General features: G+C 42.3%; 1 protein-coding gene across 2 annotated transcripts in view; it reads right to left on the reverse strand.

Annotated features, from left to right (window-relative positions):
• Window positions 1-23,518, reverse strand: part of LOC125902006 (rho GTPase-activating protein 29-like) — a 34,609-nt gene that overhangs the window by 2,101 nt on the left and 8,990 nt on the right. The window contains exons 3-21 of one of the 2 annotated variants that reach the window (XM_049598089.1): window positions 17,236-17,379; window positions 12,337-12,433; window positions 12,009-12,081; window positions 11,708-11,768; window positions 10,935-11,093; window positions 9,622-9,686; window positions 9,387-9,497; window positions 8,152-8,232; window positions 7,534-7,695; window positions 7,240-7,377; window positions 5,993-6,180; window positions 4,359-4,528; window positions 3,686-3,820; window positions 3,094-3,192; window positions 2,117-2,280; window positions 1,608-1,796; window positions 1,322-1,459; window positions 916-1,148; window positions 149-449 (exon numbers count right to left, since the gene is read on the reverse strand). In XM_049598089.1, the coding sequence (XP_049454046.1) occupies window positions 149-449; window positions 916-1,148; window positions 1,322-1,459; window positions 1,608-1,796; window positions 2,117-2,280; window positions 3,094-3,192; window positions 3,686-3,820; window positions 4,359-4,528; window positions 5,993-6,180; window positions 7,240-7,377; window positions 7,534-7,695; window positions 8,152-8,232; window positions 9,387-9,497; window positions 9,622-9,686; window positions 10,935-11,093; window positions 11,708-11,768; window positions 12,009-12,081; window positions 12,337-12,433; window positions 17,236-17,379 (2,708 nt within the window). Of the gene's footprint in view, window positions 1-148; window positions 450-915; window positions 1,149-1,321; window positions 1,460-1,607; window positions 1,797-2,116; window positions 2,281-3,093; window positions 3,193-3,685; window positions 3,821-4,358; window positions 4,529-5,992; window positions 6,181-7,239; window positions 7,378-7,533; window positions 7,696-8,151; window positions 8,233-9,386; window positions 9,498-9,621; window positions 9,687-10,934; window positions 11,094-11,707; window positions 11,769-12,008; window positions 12,082-12,336; window positions 12,434-13,350; window positions 13,823-17,235; window positions 17,380-23,518 lie in introns of those variants that run through there. The other variant, XM_049598090.1, reaches the window with a different exon arrangement.

Below are 23,518 nucleotides of genomic sequence, written 5' to 3' on the forward strand. Positions count from 1 at the left end.
AAGCCAGTCTATCCCGTAGACCCCCATGTCAAAATGCCCAACTTTACAGCAGAAATAAACATGTCTACAGCCTCGTACAAAAAGTGTTTTTGGTCTCTACAATTGGATATTTGAAATGCATTACCCATACCATTAAATCCCCCCTCACCTCTTTGATGTCCATCAGGGAGGTGGAGTGTCTGCTGAGCCGCTGCATCTTCTCTTGAGGGGTGAGTTTGGGGGACGCCTGGCCACTCGTGGTGATGTCAGAGCCAGAAAGAAGTCGTACGTCAAAGATGGCTTGGAAGTGTCGCACCAGCAGCTCCACCATCAGGGCCTGGTACGGGTAGTCCACCAGGGAGGACAGGGAAACCTCGGCATCCGTCTGTCGTGGCTTGACCAGCGTGGGACCAAAGATGATGCCCAGGTTACTCGCAGTCATCTTGTTCTCCTCTGCCTGCTCGGTCACTCTGTGGAAGTAAAGAGGGATGATGAGTTTAATTTATAAAAAGACATATGACGGGATTTGTTTAAATATTTTATCTGGGTGGCAGGGAACCGAGTAACAGATTGAAGAAGCTGCTAACAATCCAAAGCACTTTTCTGAAATGCAATCGTCTAAAAGTCTCTGCTATTACTCAAATACAATTAAGAACACCAAATGATTGTTATTTCTATGCTAGGAAATGATCACATTGAAATATAAAGGACATAAGCAAAGAGTATTTATCCTAAAAATACTGGTGCTGGTGTCAGATTTAACAACCAGACTGTGAACAGAGTTTGATGTATGTTGTGATACTTCCCCTGTGCTATAGGGAAGTCTCTGTTTCCCTTTAAGTCTTATGAGGAAGTTTGTGCATCTGAGTATTTGTTCAGAGAACAACAGACAGAAATCCTGACTCTAGACGAGGGGTGTTTGTTTTGAGCCCTTACCTGTTGAGGTGTGCTATGAGGAAGCGCAGAGTCCTGTAGTTGGCTGTCGGCAGCTGGCGGAGAAGGTCTCTGATCTTGAAAATGACTCTGTTGAGGTGGACGCTCGGCCCGCTTTTCTCTCCCGTCGGGGGGCTCTGAGGTTTGTCGGCCTCCTCCACAATCACTCTCTGGCACTCTTTGGCCAGGCCGATGATGTCATTGTAGTATCGATAGAGGATTAACGGCTCTGGTAACTGTATACAGAAGGCAAGCGGTAATGTGTTGTGTGTTCTTAGCAGTGGAAACTGTTGCGTACTAGTGTATACTGAAGAGAACGTTATTTAAAATAAGTACAAATAAAACAGTCAAAGCTAAAAGCTCAACAATGAGATCCCTTTTAACTGTTCAGTGAGATTTTAAGACGCACCTGTCTCAGGTAGAGTTTGAGGACATTGCTGATGTCGTGAGGTGAGAGGTCAGACAGTTCGACCAAGTCCTTCCCGTTTTCAAACGCCTGGCAGAGCTTCTCGACACGTGATTTGGCACCATTCACACGATAAATCCCCTGTGAGGAATAAATAGATATATTATATATTATAACAGACAATCATGACATATCCATGTGAAATGATAAAACATCTCCAACGTGCAAAGCTTGAAAAAGCACCACAATCCAAAACACCACGGCTATGTACAAGGAGAACTAAGTGTACCTTGATATTGAGGGCTCGACTCTCTATCTCAGAAGTGCACTTCTTGATGATAAAAGGAATACCATCTGGGCTGTTCTTTGCTGCTTGAGCAAAGTCGATACCGAACAGGTGCAGTCTGCCTTGTAGCTTTTTATGGCCACACTGGATAGCAAGTGTCTCTAGACACTTCTTATGGCAGGCCAGAGAGCACTGGCAGAGGAAAGGAGACAGAGACATTTAAATTAAGAAATATAAAGTGGCTGATTCATTAGTACTTAATACAGTTTTTACAAATAAAACAACTGTCGTTCTTACATCTTTACTTTACGATATTTTGCATCTCAAAATAGAAGTCAGCGGTCAATTGGCAACACAGTGGCTACATCTGCTACATTAACCATTGCTAATACATACTACGTTAAATGATTATTTGTGATTGCTGCAATGTATAAGAAACATGAGCTGCTATAAAATTAAACTCGTTAATGCATTATCATTTCTACAGCTAGAAGAAAGAGTATGTACTGTACCTCCTCACACTCGGCTCCATGGAAAACCACCAGACTATCACACTCTCTGCACTTAGACGGGGCTCGTAGTTTTCTCAGCTTATGCGTTTGAGCAGCTTTGGACATCTGAGCATTTCGGAAGGGACCCGGAGAGCTGGCCGTCTCTGTCACCATCTCAGCCAGACCTGAAAATCAGAGCTGCTGATTAGGGAACTTAGTAGACAGGTGACTTCACGCTGACTTCCTGTTAGTGCAGTCGGAAAAATAACTCTTATTGATGAAACACCACAACAGAAATGGTAGCTTGAAGTAGTTTTATTTTCTGGTTATAAACACTTTAATGTATGGCTCAATTCAGAAAATTCACAAGTGTGGGACAAGTCAAAACAGAAAAGATTAAATTGAGATGTGATTATTTTAGGACAAAATAAACAGAACCGTCACGGCCACTTAACCAAATGATGAAATAACAGAAAACCTCTGGGCATACAAAATTAGCTGAAGCCATATTCTGCTTTAAAAATACACAGAGCTGATATTTTATGCATACTTGTGCTTCTTTATCATGTGCACGATTAAAAGTCAATTCACAAGAATATTTTCAAAAGATTAGGTTGAATAGAAGAGCCGGTCTGCTGCTTCAAATCTCGACGAGAAAATAAGCACATACGCTGACGGGGAGAGCTCTGCATACATACAGGAAGTGTAAGCTGAGGCCATATGCCAAAACTAACATGACCCCAATCTGTGCAGCTCTGTCGAGTGTAAAAACATTTCATGTAAGCGAAACCCACGCACAGTCAGGCCTATGAAAAAGCACTATATGAGCTGTGCAGTCACCTCTCACTACTTCTCCCTCCCCTCACTGTCATGTAAGTGAACACAGATTGGCTGTGTCACTGCAGATATAAGCCCAAAATTGGTGTGCACATTAGCATGCATTTGCCTGGGGATAAGGGGAGGCATGAAACATGAGTCAGAACACACACGTGCCTTACCATTGTCTGAGGGCGATGGTGGCTCTCTCTCATCCAGGTCATCAGCAGAAGACATGGTCCCAGTGGAGGGAGTCCTCGGCAGCCGTCGTTTAAAGTCTCCTGCACATGTAGATAAAAGTCAACAGTGTTCACTGACTGATTGTAAAGTACAGTTTTACAATACATTGGCACAAGCTCAGTATCCCAGTGCAGCACAGAGAACAGATTCGCTCTGCATGTCTTCATTTACTGTTACATGGCATAGCTTTGCACAGTGTGGCGAGCAGTTTCAGCTGTAGAAGGAAGTGCATCAACCAGAGATGAGTAATGCGTGGGTCTGCTGTGCAACGAGGAACTGAAAAGATTGTAATTATAAAATCAAACATCATGACAGCTTCATTCTCCTTTTAGGTTTGTTTTGATGTGGATACAGAACTCAAGCTATTTTCATCTTCTTGCCGTCTTTATCGTCTCACTTACAATATGTTTTATCTTTTAAGTGAGATGGTTTGAGTGGTTTTCTGTCTTGATCTTATCTCTTATCTCATACCCATGTGCAAATACCCCAAGCTCTTTTACAGATTCAAAAACTTTCAAAGTAAATTCCTCTCACCTGGACTGGCGGTGGGGGAGTCCATGGACCTCGACTCGCTGCTGCCTCCCGCACTCTCCGAGTCGCTGCACATCCCGCCCTGGCTCCCCTGACTACTGGAAGCCCAGGCTCGTAGCGTGGCCTGGCCTCTGAGCGCTGCAAGAAAACACACAAACCACCAGTTACACACACACACAGAATAACAACAAGGAAATACAGAGAAATGACAGCTTCCCGTCAAGCGATATTCTTAGTGCCAGTTTCAGTTATTTTCAGAGGGAAGTGGTTACTAAGATATTCTAGACTTATGACAAGTAAGCAGCACACAACTGTTATGATTTTAGTCCTGAGAACATTTCCATGACTCAGAACGCGGGGCCAGTCCCTGAAAGGATCATGTGTAAAAATAAAGGCGGGATTGCAGGTTTGATCTGACCCAGCTTCGGCTGTCCATCACGCAGCGACAATTATTTTAGGCTTGGGGATCACTCAGTTTCTAAAATGTGCTAGTTTCATCCATAACTGACAGACTTTACACCTAAATGTGTCATAATGTGGCTCCTACTGGAAAAGTAAGTATCACATGTGATGTTCTCTGAAGTCTGCTGGCAGTCATAGCGCCTCTAAACACAAAGCCCATTATTGTGCGGCTTGTGATCATCCCTTGCGTTCACATTAATCACTGAATGAGCACCTTGTATGTCCGTGCTGCTGTTAGACCTCCGCTCGCCTATCTTTGCAGGCCGGTGTAGGAGATTGTCCGCTTCGTCTCCGCTCAGCACGTCGCAGGAGGTGATGGATGCCTGCGACAGGTTGCCATGGGAGGAATGAGTGCTGCCCACTGACCTTTTGTTGAACACAAACCTGGGGAAATAAACAAGTCAGCATTTGAGGTTAGGAGTGATTAACTTAGCAGTGAGAAAGATTTCTGTTGTCCCAAAAGCTCAGTGTTATTATATTACGCGGTGTGTATCTGTGGGGATTTGACAAGATCGGTGATCAACACCAGTAACTAAATTATAACTTCTCCAGGCACTGAGATTTTTGGCTTTCATTTTCTGGCATGTAATCTGTTTTGCCAGCGCCCACCACCTGTGTTATGAACAAACAAGCATGACACATTTCAGTCTGATATGCCAACTTTGTATCTGACAGCTGTGTTATCAAGAGTGCTTCAGTGTATTATGTTACCTCTTCACGACACACCTGTAGGATTCCTGCAGTATTAGCTAGCCAATTCATTTCAAAGGACATATGTTTCTGTCTATTACAGGCTAACTAAAGCTGTTCTGTGGACCCCTAGAGGTTTTTATAATCCAGTAGTTGCTAACAGATGTTGATAAAAGAACTTAAAAGAACTTCCAGACATAGAAGCTGCACTATAGGCAGGCAGTCAGACTGAAAGCGAAGATCGGGAACAGAAACTGAAATAAGCCCAGCCGACACACCACTGCTACATGTAATGTCATTCAACACATCAGTGGCTTCACAATAATGGAAGTACAAACTTGACTTAAATTTACATTTAAGCCACAAAGACATGTGTTAATCAATGTCAACACTTTTGATTTATACTCCACTCTACCTAAGAGAGCTACAATAACATCATTAATCTAACTGTTTGCTCGCTACTAAGAAAGTGAAGTATTGCTTATTTTGTTAACGGTAATGAGTGTGTGTGTGTGCGTGGGAATCTAGTTCTGACACTGCTTTAACAATTTAAGCAGAGTCTTAGGGACAGCTCTAACCCAGAGCCAAACTCTCACGCTCACAATCTCCCCTGCTGCATTCAGCCTGCGCCACAGATATTTCCTGAGGAAGGGCAACAAATTCAACACGCATTCTGTCTCTCCTCGATTCTCTCTCTCTCTCTCTCTCTCTCTCTCTCTCTCTCCCGCTTCCTCTGACTCTGACTCAGTGTTACCTCTGCTGAAAGGAGAACTGGGCTATGAACAACTTCTAAATGAGTAGGAGTCACTTGGAGGGATTTTGAAATACTCAAATCTAAAACTGAAATTTGATCCAAAATAACTTTTCATCGCAAAACTATGACCTCAGCTGGACTCATTTAACAATGTCTCATGATATGGCCACATGTGCAACAGTGTGCCTTGTGATGACTGCTTTTAAACTACAATAAACCTTAATGAAGGAGTAAGCAGAATTCATGAGGTAACTGCTGAAAAGCTGAGGAGATTAAGTCTGATTTCCTGTTTTTGCAGAATATACTAAAGCCAACCTTGTCATTTATAGTCAAGCAGTTTCATCAACATCATTGTCACCATCGCCATTTTCAAAGTCTTAGTATGCCTCCACAGTTCTTGGTACCTGGTATTGTCAGAGGAGATGGAGTCTAAGTGCACCCGCTCTCTAGGCAGATTTTTGGGCAGGTTCCGGACAAACTCGGCGTAACATTCACCCGGTTCGTACAACTTGGCGCTCTCAGTCAGGGCCTGGTAGTGGGCAGGGAGGGACACTATCTGCTGCTGCTGCATCTGAAACCAGTTCACTGTCACCTGAGGAATGACATGACAAGTTAAGTGAGTGATTTACTCACTGAGAGAATGAATGAAAGATTAGGTTAGTGAGTAATCTCTATTCTACCCCTCCAATATGTGCAAAATAACCATTTAAACCAGAAAATCTACAAACATTGGGGAAATAAACAAGATTGAGAAGCTGACCAAGCATCCGGTACAGTAATCTGTAATGCAGTAAGCAATCTGTCAAGTTCTGAATGTATTTCTGAAATCCGTTTTTAACACTCAGTTTGGTAGACCTTATTAGATTGAGCTTAGACAAGAAGCACAACACAGGGTAGTTATTACGTAAATTCAAATTCAATATAGGAGACTTTGAGCTACAAAGACCAAAAAATAGCATTTGTGCTTCTTAATTGATTCTAATTTTAACAAACCATTAGAAACATGAATGTAGTGTTGTTGTTAGTGTTAGTCCTTGTATTAAAATATCATTCAGTGAAACTGAAAGTTTTAGTCTTGTGTTTCAATTTTGGGTTGTGGGGCTACTGAAGCCCTGTTTCCACCAAGTAGTATAGTAAGGTACAGAAAGGTACAGTTCAGTTCCGTACGCTTTTTTTTTTTTTTTTTTACCCATTTCAACAGTGAAAAGTTGTGGATGGTACCAATGGAACCGTTCCGTACCACCAATCCTGCTATTTTTAAATATCCCATGACGAGAGACTCTCACTGCAGCCTGTTTTATTTTGTTCTGAAAATGTTCAACCTTGTTCTGTGGATGATAAATGAGGTGCAGACTGATGAAGGAGGAAATACAGTGATTGCTGGACGGAGCAGAGTGACAACAACCCCGCCCACATGAAAGAGTACTGTTTGCGGTGGAAATGCTAAACCAACCTAGGGTCTAGGTACCATGTCTGAAGGGTTACTTTTTGGTACCATATCGAAAGTAAAATTAAGGCATTTACAATTTATCATGCATTTGTACCTACAAGATATTTGTATAAACAAACTAAATGTTACTGAACAATCCAGTCTCCTCTCTCTGTTCATCGGCTTGTTAGCAGACACTAATATCATGTACTGTCCACTCACAGCTTTGAGTGTGAGGTCACACTGGAAGACCATCTCTCGGATTTGTGTGAGGATAGTGCTCTTGGCGTTGGCCAGATCCATCCGCCTGACGCCTGCGTCAGCCATACAGCTCTGGTACTGGTCCTGTGCCTCCTCCGCCTGATCACAACAATGGACACAGAGAACAGTGTGAGGACGTGGAGAAAACGCTGAATTGCTAAGTACACTGAGCGTGCAGGAATTCAACTGCAATGCACGGCTGCAAAGACCAAGTTTGACAGCTAATTATTTCCCCCTATCTTCTCCCTCTCATACCTTCTGCAGAGCCTCCTCCTCTAGCTTCCTCTTCTTCTCCAGCTGTTTGTTACCAGACTGCTCCTCCTGGGAGCGGTTGGTAGATGAGTGGGCTTTCTGGTACTCCTCTCTCCTCTGGGCCTTCAGCACTCGTGCCTTACGCAAGGTTACGTCTGCGTCTTGCTGCCAAAACCACACAAACCAACCACGTAAACCCGCTAAATGTGACACTGGTGTGCAACAGTTGTCATATATTATAACCAGGCACATCTTTGAGGTTGATTAACTTTGCATGTGAAGTGACAGTAAAATTTGTGAAGAGCCAAGGCATGGAGAAATAGTACAATTATGAAACAAACACTGCTGAAAGAGCAAAACAAACTTTCATTTCTCGTTACCATCCAAAGGCCTATTCTTACATATCACTAATGATGCACATTTAGAATTGATTTTGTACTTTTGCTGAATTGTTTTCCATCAGTTTAGCTACACTGGCATTTACGCATCTGACAATTTCCTGGCTGGCTGACCACATTGTAGCATTTAATGTGAAATGCTGCTTTCACAGGTCACAATGCTATCATGCTAATAGTGTGTAACTTACAGTGTGTGTGTGGAAAAAAGGGACTCATTACATACCATTTTCTTTTGCTCCCTCTGCCACTGCTCCTTGATGTCTTTCCTCAACTTGTCAAGTTCATTCTTACGGGCCAGAAGAGGCTGAGAGGAGATGGAAGGTCAACAATTACACTGAGGTGCACAATTTCAAGAGGCGTTTTTCTGGATATTCTCAAAAGCTTCACAGTAAAGATAAGGACGTTAACTTTATCAGAGGCGCTTGCTTCCTGATCGGCGAGTGCTGTCACAGAATATTACTGTTGTCGACTGAGGGATTACAGAAAGGCTTTCTGATTTGAACTGCTATGGAAATGACAAGACCCAAAAGGGCCCAGGAATAGTGCGTTAACAAGAAAGACACGAAAAAATAAACAAAATCAACAAACTACTGACTTGAATGTGCCTTTTTAGTGACATAAAATTGTGCCCGTTACTTTAAAGGTATACTACGCAGGAGTTTCCTTAGAATTATAGACTCATACGAAAAGAATCCCTCTCAATCATTACTTATGACCCACTAAAAGTGTGTGGTGTTGTATTTATCTGCAGAGACCCTGCCCTCCTCCTGTATTTTCTAATTTTCTTCTTGTTTTGCTGGTTTACGCACATGTAGCTCCCAGCCAAAACCTGTGTGCAGGTGAGGTCAGAACTATTAGTGAACAGGTAGTAGCGGCACACATCCAAGAGGAAGCTACAAAAAATTGACACTATAGCAAGGGAAAACACCGACAACTCCGATAGTATCTAGCGTTGGCATTTACTTCCCCATCCTCCCCTTCGGGTGGAGATGAAGAGCAACACTGAGATGGCTTGTTTTCCTTTGGATAGGTAGGCGCTAGCAGTTAGCTTAGTTAGCTAGCTAAAGCATTGGCTTTTCCTTGTAATGTTAATTGTACAGTAGCTTGCTGTGTACATATAAGCAGTGTAGGGCGGAGCAGCCAAGTTTGAATGTTGCGTTTACAAACAGTAACCCACAATTCCTGCATAGTATACCTTTAAGAGCGCTACATTTTGCACAGGAGGCACAATCTTTTTTGAGACCAGAGGTCTTTAATTTCTGTGCTCTCTTTATGTGCCTCGCTGTCTGAGAAAAAAAAAAATCATGCCTCTGCCTCATGAGACAACCACTGCCTGTGAAATGCTGAAATGAATCCAGCAACAGAAGGCCTGAGGTACGCCCAACTGTTTTGAAGCTGGATACGTTAACAGACTTGAGTGCTCTATGTGGGCTCCAGTACACTTCCTGTTACTCTTACCTGCATGAATTTATTGGTTTGAAGAGCCATTGCGGTTTGAATAAGCAGCTGTTTGTATTCAATGTCGTTCTTGAATGTGGAAACGTAGATGTCGCTGAATGGCATGTAGTCCTTGGGCAAATGAAAAGAAGAAATTAACGTTGAAAAAACAATTTCACATAAATACTCATTCTGATATGGTGACATGAGGTAATAACTAAGAGTAGCTGCACATTATAACTAAATATTCACTAACCTGTTGACTGGCCAGAGTCTTTGCAGACTCAGCCATTTTGGCATAGCTTTTGGCGTACTCAATATCTGAAAGAGAAAAAGTTCATGAGCTTCAGGTGATACAGGAATTAATTCTGGTTATTACATTACACTATATCACATATATCTTACAGTGAACACAATTAAGAGAACTAAGTAGGTATCGCTATAAATAGAACAAACAGTAAGGCAAACAGGCAAATGGTTTCTGCTCAGGCTGCAGTACGAATATAGATTCTCAATAGATATCAGCAGGAGCTTTAGGACCCCTATAAAGGTGTAGCCTTCCAAAGGCTTGTCGATGATCAATTGAAGCATAAGCATACATGAGCCCCTTTTACACAGAGCTTCAGCAACACTGCTGAAAACAAGACTGTACATTACTCCTGTTTTCTTACACTGAACCAAACAACACCAGCATAACGCTGCTCCAGTGTGTAATTCTAGATAGCATGCCTGCATTCAGGAAGCAAAAGAGGTGTGATGTATAACAGAAAAGCGTTGGTGTCAAGTGTGTGTGTGTGTGTGTGTGTGTGTGTGTGTGTGTATGTGCATGAAGTCCTCTAGTGCTGGCTGTCCTTTTTACACGGACGTGGTTTTGACTCTGTTACTACCTCTGCTGCAGGTTTAAGGGTGTAACAATCCTGTCCTAGGACACAAGGACATTACAAGGTAATGATGGAACATTCCCGCCTTGATCTGACTTTGTAAAAGTGGCTTTAGACTCTATGATATTGTGAATAATGTATATTTTAGTAGAAGTTCAGCATATCCAGGGTTAGACTGATTTTAAAATTCCAGTTGTCTTGCTGTGACCAATTAACGTTCTGTGATTAATTGCTTCATTATTCCCGATCATCACAGCTTCATGATGTGTAGGAAAACACCATCTCTGCATTTTAATCAAGTTTGCCGTTGGGTATAAAGGAGCTAAGCCCTTATTCCTGACTGACTGAGCAGAATTGCCTTCTGTAAGACCAAGTTAAGCCAAGACTAAATGGCTATAAAGTGCCTACAAACTGTCGAAATGCTTCTAAACTCTAACCTTAATTAACAGTCAAAAGGTTTATAATGACTCAGGGGTCTGATTTAAAAATGTTGCTTCAGTCTTGGGTCAAATATAATTAACAGATAACTCTCTTTGACTTGTTTCCACTGCACTGCAACAAAAGATGGAGTGAATTTTTACCACAATTCAGAAGTTAGCAATCATCAGATCCTTTCCCATAATATTTAGAATGAAGCCCTAAGCCTGTTTTGCAACCCAGTGCACCGTCAACAGTCTAAATGTCTCACCCATAGCCAGTCGTTTCTCCATCCAGGCCAGAAGGTCTTTGATATACTTGGACCAGGCCTTGGCGTAGAGTAGAGCAGACTCCACCCCGCTGTCATTCTTCAGCAGGGTCAAGTCGACTTCTTCCTCCCGTGACAACAGCACCTCTGGGCCTGTAGAGTCTGCAGAGAGGAGACACGAATATCAAAACAAAGTTAACCGAAACACATGGTATCAAGAAAATTGCAGAGCGTTGGATTGATGTGTCTCAGTTCCACTATCCCAACAGACGTGTGTGGGAGGTAAATAAAAAAAAAGAACACATTCAGGTTAAAGTGGTCAGTGTAGGAGGATATGAAAGTGCTGGGAATCTTTTCAAATACTGCGACGGTGTTGTTTTCTTTTGACTGGTTACACTGATGCACCTCTCCCAGCCACCCGCCATCTGATTTAACACAAACCTCATGTGTTTCCCATCCCACACGGAACTACTCCTAAACAGGCAAGGAATGTCAGATATGTGGACGGAGAGGGGAAAACGAGCAGCTAGTATGAAAAAAGCAACAGAAATAACAGGGGTGGAAGCAGAGGCTTCGGGCGGGTCTACCTCAGGCATTCAAGAGTCCACAACCTAAATCACTCGGTTAACTCACAAGCTGTTACTCGAGGCTGCCCTGGGCTACAATGCAACCATTAAATGCTTTGTTAAGCAGCCATTACTAGCTATTGCATTTAAGGACTCATTTATTCTACAGTTTTGCTCAGAGGTAAATAACAGAATGCGAATAACACTTACCCACAAGGTCACTTTTCTCTGAAACATATCCCTCAGGATCCACAGAGAGATTGTCAAAAGACTGTGAAAAAGACAGTTCCGATTATAAGGAGGGCATAGCAGACGTACAATCAAAGTGAGACATCAAAAGCAGTGGGGTTTTCAAAACCCCAATTAAGTACAGAAGGAAAGTCTCTGAGGTTTTTTTAAATGGAGGCGTAGTAAAATTGCTGCTTTAAGTGCACCCTTTTGAGAACTGTTATGTTTCAGAACAAGAAAATAGCAAGGCCTGAGAGCTGGGAAAAGCAATATGGTGTCTCACCCTGGTTCTCCTGTTTTGGGGCATCCCCAACCCTGAGCCGCTGTCCACATCTCCCATAAGGAAGTCAGAAACTCTGAGGGGCAGATGTAGATGTATGTCAGAGGTGGAGTTTGATATGGTCAAAACTGAAATCTATTTAGTATTAAACTATCAAGTGTGTGGTTTCTCACTCTGATTAAAAAACAAAAAGCAGATCTACAATTCAAAACACAACATATACATAGGACAGAAAGATTTATGGTTAAAATTGGCTGAAGCCCGCCCTGCTTTTCTTGCACAAAAAGTAGTAAAACCTGGTGTTGAAAAGGTACACAAACACTGTACTCACACATTGCCAAATGTGAATGCCAAAGTGTCAATGGATGCGTGTATCTCGCCAAATATAGTTTTTGAGTTTTCTGGGTTCACTTCCTTGAAGTTAATGCCTGTGGGGAGAGATAAAATACACTTCAGCCAAAGTTGAATTGTATTACACACCAGCTTATGTAAGCACAATGATACAACAAATGTATGAACACAGCTATGAGGCTATGAGGCCTTACCTACTGATATAATAAACACAGGAACAATAGCTCAAAATAGAGTCAAAACCAACAAGAATGTATAGATTAAATGAAAGCAGTGTGCCCCAATGCATTGTTTTTGTTTTCCTTTTGCAATCCTAAGTAACAGAGGCCATAGTTAACTGTCTGGCTTTTGTGAGTGACCTGTTAAAATTGCCTCTACAAGGGCCAAAGTTGTTTCAAGTAAGTGTTGACATTATCCTCAACGACTGACAAACAGTTAAACCCCTGTGCGGTTACATGGGGTCAAGTTTTAAAGACAATGCTATGAAAACAGCTTAAAACCACAACCATTAGAGCAGAAGCAGTCTAAACACAGTGACGTGTGAAGTCAGTGTCTTCCCACAAAATTAGAGTGTCTTCTTTTAAACAGCTTCAAGGACCTTCAAGGATGGATGTTCAAGGAATATTCAGAAACAATCCCAAATCTTCCCTCCTTTTTTCCAGAGTGTTATGATCCCATAGACCATCTTCAACGTCGACCATGCACAGAAAAAGCAATCGATTGTTCACATTATTTTGAGACCTACTGTCAGCGAGAAGCCCGTCTATTTTACAACAATAAGCTTGACAAATCTTCGAGGATGTGTGCACGGAGCTTTCTTTGGCCACAAACAGTTTACTCAGCAAGAAGACATTTGCAGAAAGCAATCAGAGGAACCAAAAACACGGTGAAATCCGACTAAGCTGAGTACTTCCTGTCTGCCCGCAACAGGAAACACTCGCACAGCTTGAGCTCTGTGACATGTAACACTACACAAAACTGTGACAACACTTACCTTTTCTTTCTGTCACCTAACATTGCTGTGTAGTAACTGGGACCAGAAAAAAAAGAAGCTCTAATCAGTTCCAGTTTCCAGTCTGCTTTCTAGCTTTTGTGCTTCCATTTTCTCTTCATGAGAGCAAATTCGATCCATGTCAGAGGTGGCTGGGTTATAGTAAATTTCCAGCGTATGACGAAGCATAAAAGGGTCATGGCATCCTGAGATGAGGAAACCCCACAATCTAGGGAGGCTCTTGAGGACACCAGGCGAGGGGAGACGACGAGGTGCAAGCCTCCCTGCCGTGCACCTCTCTGGCCCTGAATGCTAGCGTACAACTCTGCGCTGACTTCTTCCTCAGGATATCCTGTGGGTCTCATAACAATGATTCCAGAGCTCTGCTCCCCTTGTCATGATTGAAATATGGAAACTGCATCATTCGAGTACAGGGGCCATTGTTTTCTCACGGCTGAGCTGTAACTGGGACAATTAGCCCCTGAAAAATGTCTTTAGTGACTTAAAAGCATGTCTGATCAATTTCTGACAATCCTAGCCTGACATAACTCGATAGGCCGTTCAAAAAATACTAAAATGTAATAGATTTATTAGTAAATTAGCTAAAGAAAACACTGTATTAAAATGCATACAAGAGTGTTCACAACATGCCTTTCTTAGATTAAATAAATCTACAATAGCTTTATCAGCACAGGGACAGAAAAATGACTTTGACATTCAAGATTGATTGCAGTAAACAAACACACTCCGTCAGCTTCAAGCATTTTCCCTAGACGTAGGGGGACAGAGACAGGGAAAGAATTTCAATAAGTTGAGGAAGTTGACACTTTTATTGCAGTGCCCTGCAGGTTTTCAGAAGGAGAAAAAAATGAGCACTCTCTCAAAATGTGACCAGGAAAGAGACCTTGTCTGGGTCTGGCTTGAACAAGAGTCTGTGAGAAGATCATATCTTTGATGACACACAAACACAGAAGAAGTATAGGTAATACAACAATAGCTGTCTCTGTCTGACATGAAACCCTTCGCATCATACAGCTGAGTGGAGCTGAATATGTTCTCAACATTTACAGGTTAATTAAAGTTTGCCTACAGTTTCAGGTGATAAAAAACAACAGTAGAGAGCAGTCTGAGTGGATAAGATCTATATGTAAGTGCCATTTAGAACTGGTTAGGCAACCATGTGTTTGGAGAGGGAGGGAGGGAGGGAGGAGGATTTCTTTCCAGTAAATTCTGGCAGCTCTCCAAATGCCCCAGGTGTCACGAGCATCAAAGAGCAACATGACTGAGGAGACGACACACTCAGAAGACACCGAGACGCACGAGGCCTGTTATCATCCAAACCTTTGAGTCCTCATCTCTGATGTCTCAAAGATTCATTCCTCTTTCAGCCTCTCCTTTTCGGGCCTCCTCTGGCTCGCTGACTGTGTCAATATTGTGTTACCTACTGGCCATTAGGGACAGTCCAGCCAGGGTGTGCAGTGATGTAAGGCACCCCCTTGTGGACAGGCAAATCTCCAAGTTTCCACTTGTCAACTTGAGATGTAAACACCGTATTTACTGCAGGACTTAATGACAGGGCTTTCCTTAATATATAGGCACACTGGCACACTGCACTGCCTTACTGTGCAGAGGACGCCATCACTCTTCGCTATTAGGATATTAATGCACATTTTTTATGAGACTTAAGCATACAGTGTAATAAATATCTGAGTAATACTCTTTCCTGACAGTGATCACCATACTCACAAATTTTGGTAAAACCTTGAATGAGTTATGTGTTTTTTTGTACTGAGGGATAAATCAATCAAACTTTTTCTCTCTAGCTAAAGATTCAATATCTTAACTCAGGGTATATAAGTGCGCTCTTTTCCCCAAATGTAAAACCTGTGCACCTCACTTCACAGAACTCTGCAAAATCCTTTGTATTACCCTTTTTCCACCAAAATTAGCATGTGTATGCAAGTTTTTAAGATGCAGGAAATCGTTATAAACGGGTGATTAAATCCTTTCTCACTGTTAGTAGACCAGAGCTGTGTACACGGCTCCGCAGTAGACAAATATGCCTTTCTGTTTTTTTTGTTTTGTTTTGTTTTCCTGGTGTATCACTTTTCAAGCCTACCGTCACACATCTCAGACGTGCCAGAAACAGGTCAGTTAACCGTAGCAGCATGGAGGTCAGTGGTTACCTCTCTTTATGTCTTGACTTGTTCAGTCTCTCTCACACACTCATTGCCGACAAAATTTTGAACAATGTTTGAGGGCTGCTTGGAATGAGACAGATGGTAATTTGCTGTCGCCCAACATTGCGTGCCGGCAAAGGGACTAAAATTAGCACATCAACCTGGGTGTTGCATTTCCATCTTTGCCGATTGGAGCCAATCAGAGCTGGAGCTGATAAACACCTATGTCTATTGTGGAGTCATTTTTCCCAGAAGTGAATGTTGATTGTTACCTTAACCACTAAATACAAAAGCCAGGTGTTAGCAGGTGTTAGTGGGTTTTTTGTCCAGAAGCAATGGGGCTTATGTGAGCTCACATGAGATCAGGAATTATTGTGGCACAAAAATATGCTTGCCAAAACCAAACGAACGTCACTGATAGTGAAAAATATGAATTTTCTGATACGAATGCTGGTTGAAATTCATACACATGTCTGAGGGCTTTAAGATCCAGTCATCACTGAAGCATTTGTCATGAGAGAGAGCCAATAAAAAGTAATGGAATAGCCAAAGTCGTCATACTGACATTTAAGGCATGTTGACTGAGTCATGACACCATCTTATGCACTGAGTAACATGCAAGAAACCATTCCTCCTTAAAAGTTGCCCGTAGCTACCAACAGTAGCCTTTGAGCAGAGCAGTGAATTAAATATTCTTCTCAGTCTATGGCTATCTAACAGTTAGCTAGCAAAGATGAAACAGCAGCAAAACATCCTTCCATTTTCTAGTTACAGTTGACTGATGTATGTTGACATGCCGCCATGGGAACACTGGTGACATAACTTCTATAGGCCAAAACCAAAACAGCACTACACCTCTGCTGATACCTGTGTACTGGATTGCTGCAAAACTATTGGTATTATCAGTAGGGAATTTCTGAGTGCTTTAGAAAAAAACATGCTTTATAAATGTGTTAAAATCATATAAACAGTTATTGGTGAGGGGTCACTGTCTGTGCTGTCATTAAAGCAAGTCAACAATACCAATAATGCCTTTAGGTGATCTAACACCGGATCTCTTTTGTTTCCTTTTTGCATTCTAGGCATTGTTGAGGCACTACTCAAAGGACTACAGATGCAGATACGCATTCTTAAACATTCTTAAGGAGTAGGTCACAGCTCAGATATTAAGATAGGGCAGGTGAGCTGTCAACCGCACACGTCACAAAACAAGGAAAAGAATGAGGACACGTGGATGTGCTTGACCGACAAGCAGCCTGCCAAGGGGCCTCCGCAGCCGCTGAAATATGGAATGCAAATTACCGCCATGTAGTCTCTGCTGTAGAGATTCTTGTGTGCAAGCGACGTGAAGAAATACCCTCGCAGCAGATCACATTTCTAGCAGACTGAACTCGTGAGTTGAGATTCCTTTTGTTTGTATTCATTCCGAAGAAGGGAAACAGATCTGTTGCTGAAGCAGTAATAACTTCTCATACTGTGACCTTTTAGAAACAAATCTCCACGCCAATCCTAACCTAGAACAGAGTAATAAAATATTACTGCGGGGTATTTCCCACACTGGTCTCGAAGACTGACGTGGACCCTTAGCCTGAACCAGTGATGCAACAATGAGATTCCACGCCAAGATATTTGAGCACCATCTGGGCGCCTGGGTGTTTTTACCTGCATGTCTGTGTGCGTCCATGCATGCTAGTGAGTAATTACTGACCTTTGACCTTGGCAATGACCGTGCCAGCCGCTCCCAGGATGTCCACTGAGTTGAGGGTCTGATGTTTGCCGATGACGGCCTTGAGGACGCGGAGTAGCTCTGTCAAACGCTCCTGCACCACCTTCTGGAGACCTTCCGGATTCTCTGGAGAAGAGAATGCACAGGTCATGTAAGTATCAAGACCTTGACAAGACCAACAAAAGCTTAATCAAATCAGAAACCCAACTGCCATGCACAGCTTGCAATCACACATTTTCATCTATTAGTCAAAGTCACCGCCATCACACTACATTTTGAGTCACAGGTCAGATTAATTCTCAGCATTCCTTTGCTCTTAGCCACATGTGCTACTTGACAAATACTTGTAATTCTGAAACTATGAAACTCTGCTGTCATCCTTGTCTGATCCAGACAATTTCTTCAGGGCAAGTAATACAGTACATGTTCCATTATGTTTCTGTGTTCACGGTTGTGCCTTCAGATGAAAAGTGTGAAGACAGCTGGGGTTGAGAGACAGTGACTAACTCAGTTGTTGCAGCATAAAGCTGGTGTGATGAAACTTCTTCTCTGCTTCCTCCAGGCAGAGAGACACCACGTACAACGGAAAAGGCATTTGTCTATGTAAACAGGTCATACTGCGTCAGTCACGGTTTGACATTCTCACACAGGTAGACTTGATGAACACAGAGATGATGTGCTTTTGGCGCTTTTGTGATCGCAAGTAAGGCAAAGTCAAACTTAGACTTCAGAGAAACGCCCCAGTTATCATAAAAGCCACACATTTAACCTGTGTCAGTCAGTTAAGAGTGACAGCTAAGTGCCATATTTTTTTATTTGACTTTTTACTGCTTAAGCACTGAATAAATACAACTGTGGCGCAGAGTCTGAGTTTATGTACGATACAATTTGTAAAATGCCATCCAATAAAAGGGTACTCATACCAAATAAGGATTCAGTAATTACATTTTCAAGGTGACTGAAGTGGTGCACATGGTAGCTATTATACAAGCACATTTTTTCATGCAGCAATCAGAAGACAGCGTGAGCAGCAAAAAAAAAAAAAAAAAGTTGAGGAGGATCTTGCATATCTCTCCGTTACTGATGAGGTTTCAGATAATGACACTTGAGGAGGAACAGAATGTACAAAATGCTATTAAATTTCGTCCATCCCTTTATTTTGCCAACCATATCACATTCTATCAGACACCCTGCTATGATAGGCACGCTCTTCCTGCAGAGCAACGCAAAACAGTCGGGGGTAGAACACCACTGATCTTTATTTATGTATTTCAACAAATGCTCTTCTTCACAACTTTATAGTTCTCTGTGTTGATTATTTCAGAGCAACCCTACCTTACTTTTAAAATAAGTATCACGGTATGTTTTATATACAGTTAAGCTCTTTAGGTAAAATAAGAGCCAAAAAGGAAAGCCGTAACAGACGAATCTTGTCCAAACAACACAAGAGGAAGATAGTCAGCCCGTCTCCCACTCTGATGCAAGACTAATCAGCGGAGCCTCTGCAAGTTGGCACCAGACAATAGGTGAGTTCATGTCTAACCCGCTGCTTTAGAAGAAGCAGGGACACTGTCTGGAAACAGAAAAGTCATCTGTTTTTCATCAAGGCCACCCCACCAGGCAGTAGCATGAGATGAGAGACTGAATTTATTGGAACGTTAAAAGGAATTACAGAGGCGAGAAAATGAGAGCCTGAGTGTGTGTGTATGTGTGTGTGTGTGTGTGTGTGTGTGTGTGTAAGTGTTACCTATTTGACTCCTCTCTTATTCAGAAACATGCTCATATTAATTTAATTGGCTTGTGTAGAACATGGTAGAAGAGAGATAATCAGCTACCCAGACATAAGCCCATCTGTGACACTATTTCACAAGACACAAGGACAAACAGAAATTAATGAAGACACGGCAAGGCAAGAAAAGATTTTGATTATGAATTACTAGGGATTGTAATATAAAGAAGACTTGAAGACGCTCTCCAAATACACACAAAATTAAAGAACACGAGAAAAGCACCAGGGTCCAGGGCTGATTAGAAGCCTGGCACTAACCTCCAATCCAACCTCCCAAGGATTAGAGAAGAAGTGTCCTGTAGAGCAGGGGGGGGATCACCTGCTCACCTGCCCCAGGGCGAGAGGTCCCTGGCCCTGCAACACACACACTTTGAGGTACCCCTCCCTACTGAAAATCACAATGGGCCTTCAATAAGCACCCTCGCCTTCCTTTTACCTTCCCTCTCAGTTGTGTTCATCAGGGTACTTTTGGTTTGCTCAGTGGCGTTTGAAGATTCCTTATCAAAGATCTGTGGTTTGACCATTAGCATATGACAGCCAATCCTAATGAGGTCCACACCTGAGAGTTTTCAGTTAGCATGACTAAAGTGAGGCATGACTAAAGGTGCTGCTCTCGATTCACAGCAGTAATGTTGGTAAGGATCACCCATTTCCCCGTCCTCTGACAAGAGCAGGATTTAATTAGGCTTATCTGTTCTTCAGAGAGGAGAAGGGGAAACAAATTGTGAGCAAATAACAATAGCTGTGATGTTGTGGTAACAAAGGCGGAGGGATATCCTGAGCCAATCTGCTGGATTGGAACTGAAGCCAATCAGAGCATGGGTTTTTTTTTTCATGGATTTGTATTGGCTGTATTTTTTTGTTTACTGTCACCCGCTGCCAGCTGTCAAAAATGCTCCACTGTGCGGAGTCAAAACGGTGTAATGGAGTGGCACAAACAAACAAATAGCAGCCAGCAATTTCAATTAAGGATATTCACACTGACAGCCAGCCTCAGTGAACAAAGACCATGTCCATACTAATGAGAGCAGAGCTACTCTGGGGGTTAAAAAAACTGCTACCTATCATGCGTGGACACCAGCAGCATCACCCACAACTACTCAAACTTCAACTTCCCTCAACTGGGGAAGAGACATCCAGCTCCTGTGCATATTCCCTTCAGACTGTGTTTCTTATATAGAGCTGTCAAACATATTCAAGTCTCACATAGTCAAGACTTATCTCCAACGTGCAGTGTCAGCGCTAGAGAAAGGCCTGGAAGCACTCATTATCAGGGGGAAAAAAGCTCTGGTTTGTTTGTATTTCTTTTAACCAATCACAATCATCTTGGGCAGAGCAAAGCCCAGGATAAAAAGGAAAAACATAATTTGATAATCAGTGCCCTAGAGGTGAAGTCTGATTTATATTTCAGCTCTGGAGGAGCTCAGTGGACCTGCTGAAACCACAGACGATTTGCTAGCTGTATGCGGCCCTTGCAGAACATTATTACAGCGATATCGCAGAAGCTCGTGGGAAGCGGAATGGATAGGTACATTGGTGAAGTTAATCTCACTAGTGCATGCCGCTGCCAGGGTAAAAAGATGTGGCAAATCAACTGCGACTAACTGTGTCAGAAACTGAATCAACTTCGGGCATGAGAGTCCTGCGAGACAGAGTCTAGGCTTTTCCGCGGTGTGTTGACAAGTTGTTTTATTCCTCGTAGATCTTAACAGCATTTCACGGAAAAATCAAAGCAGGCATGCCTAAATGCACAATCCAAATCCTTGCCAATACTTTCCATTTTCAGCGTGTAGGTTGTTAGCTCAGTGGTTGTTTCCTGTAGCAAAGGCAATTTTCAAAATGATAACAAGCAGATAGATAAGAGGAGTGGGAAAGCTGGCTAAAATAACCGACCAACGGCCGGCTTACAGCCACAGTCTACATCCGGTGAGTCAGGGTAAACAAAATGTTTTCCTACTTCTGGCTCCAACATGGGCTTGTTTTGGGCTAATCGCGCAACTCCACAGTTCGTGTGCAATTAGGCTACTTAGATCATTGTTAATTCTTCACCCTACAAAGCAGATTAAAAAAAATCAAACAAAAGAATTGTATTTAACAATCAGAAATGGGAATAAAGTTATCAAAACAAGGTCAAATTTTGTGTGACAGCTCATACTGATTGCCGCCATTGTTGCCCTTTGAATTGTGTGAGAGGATCCGTGCTCACTGCAGCGTGAGACAGCTGAGAGAAAGCTGGTAAAAATCAGTGGTGAGTGCTTTTGTCACAACAATGGCATCAGAAAGCGCACTGGAAATTTGCAGCCAATTGTGGAGGCCATGCCATTGTTTTGGTATATAAGATAACAGCACTGAGGCATAGAGCTGGGCCATATTGTTTAAAGGAGGACCCCCTGCCAAAGCCAACGCAGCTCAAGGCTGCCTTGTCTTTCTTTACAGTGGTGGGATGAGCTGGTGTCCCAGCCACGCTTCACGCTCAGTCTGCTTCATTTATTCTTCACAAGATCAAGACCTCCCTCCCTTTTAGGAAAATAAAGTTACAGTAAAAAGTAGTTGCAGTATTAGGAAGATTTGAGGCCGCTACTAACAACTACTACTACTGCTACTACAACTAAAGAAATGATGAAAAAGTATACATTTATCTCTTAACCCTGAGATTATACTGCAAACTGGCCAACAGTCCAAAACCCAAAGATATTCAGTTAACTACAGTGTATGACAGGAAAGCAGCAAATGCTCAGAATTGAGACAACTGAACCGCAAAATATTTGGCATTTTTGCTTGAAAAGACATTTAAACAATTAACGATTTCTTTTCTTTTGACAACTGATTGATTCAGCTCTATATTAGTTTTGTAACTGGGATGCTGCAGCAGATCCATTACATGTACCCGACAGTCATACCAGTCACGCTTCCAGTCTAGCCTTTGCTGTTACACAACGTCTGACAGCTAAGTGTTGAAAACACAATTATAGTAAGTAGGTTTAGCTCTAACAGTACAGAACATTTTGTTAATTCAATTTGGAATAAAAGGCACCCATCTGGCAACTTAAAGGTTTTTATATAGGTTTCCATCAGTGTTCCATGGCGTGACGACACCAAGACTTTACTAGACATCTCCAACATCTCTAGTCTAGTTTGCAACGAAACATGCATGCTAAGATCAAAACACTAAAGGTATACCATGTGGGATTCTCAGTAAGTTTCTAAACACACTTGCCAGCAAAAATGAAAGTCAAAGCCAACCCTAGATTCACTCTTACTTGGCTTTCTGACTCACTATATTTACGTCTTTTTGGCGACAGTCTGGCACCTGTTCGCTACCTTTTCATGAAGCCCTGATCTCACCCAAGTGCCATCGGGGTACATGCCTATACATGTCCCAAGCAAAGAAATTAAGAAGAAAATGAGAAAATACAGGCAGAGGGCAGGGTCTCCAGGGTTTACCACACATTCAATCATTTGTGGCAGCCCACCATGATTAAAACATCCACTGCCATGTTAGGATTTTCTATTTTTGGAGCTGGACCAATCATTAGGTGCGCTGGTGGAATATATATACCATATGCATTTTAATTTCAAGGAAAATTCTGCATAGTTTATTTTTAGGTTTGAAACATCTCTGCCTCTGAGGTGCTTCAATGACAAAAAAAACTTGTAAAAATCTATTATACAGTCATCTACAAACAAAACAAAAAAGAAGTTTATCTACATGTCTGCACATGTTTTACTCCAAGTCTTACTCTTAAAGTAAACAGCAGCATTGAATATGTTAATTATATTCTTTTAAAAAATCCCAATGATTTTGGCTTAGTTTCACCAAAGGAATACACCCTGGAGACTTGAAAGGTGGCTGTAAAAAGTCTGAAGCTTCAAGTCATGTCGTTTACAAATGACTCAACCAGTGACCAGTTTCACCTGAAAAAAGGGATATAAATGTCAACAGAAACTCCTCAAACCACTCACCCAGAAAAATCCACGTCTCTGTTGATTTAAATGCTGAGTGATGTGCAAACAGTAGCATACTGCTAAATACTCATAACACATATGTTTGAACTATTACTTTCAAGCAGGTTTAGGTGGTGACTCAACTTTAACACAATCCAGTACCTCAAACATTTGCCTTTTAAATTAATGTCTCCCCCTTACATTGTTGTGTGTGTGTAGGGGGGGGGTCCCATTGTGTCTAACAAAGCTCATTGTGAGCCTGGTGCAGAGAATGACCAATCTAATCCAAATCTTCAGGTGGCCTGACAGAGGTTACAGCCTCTGCTCCCCCCACTGATAACAACAGGCAATCAACTGGCCTGTCTGGACACGCGATCTGCTCGACATGAAACAAGCCTCGGCAGTTCTGGTGACACAGTGCTGCTTGGGAAAAAGCCGCAGGGCTTTACTGAAAGACCAAGGAGGCCACATTTCTCCATCAGCATCCCTCCTCCTCCTCCTCTCTGGAAAGAGGGTGACGGATTTACACCC

The sequence above is a fragment of the Epinephelus fuscoguttatus genome, linkage group LG15, assembly GCF_011397635.1.
Source record: "Epinephelus fuscoguttatus linkage group LG15, E.fuscoguttatus.final_Chr_v1".
Lineage (NCBI taxonomy): Eukaryota > Metazoa > Chordata > Actinopteri > Perciformes > Serranidae > Epinephelus > Epinephelus fuscoguttatus.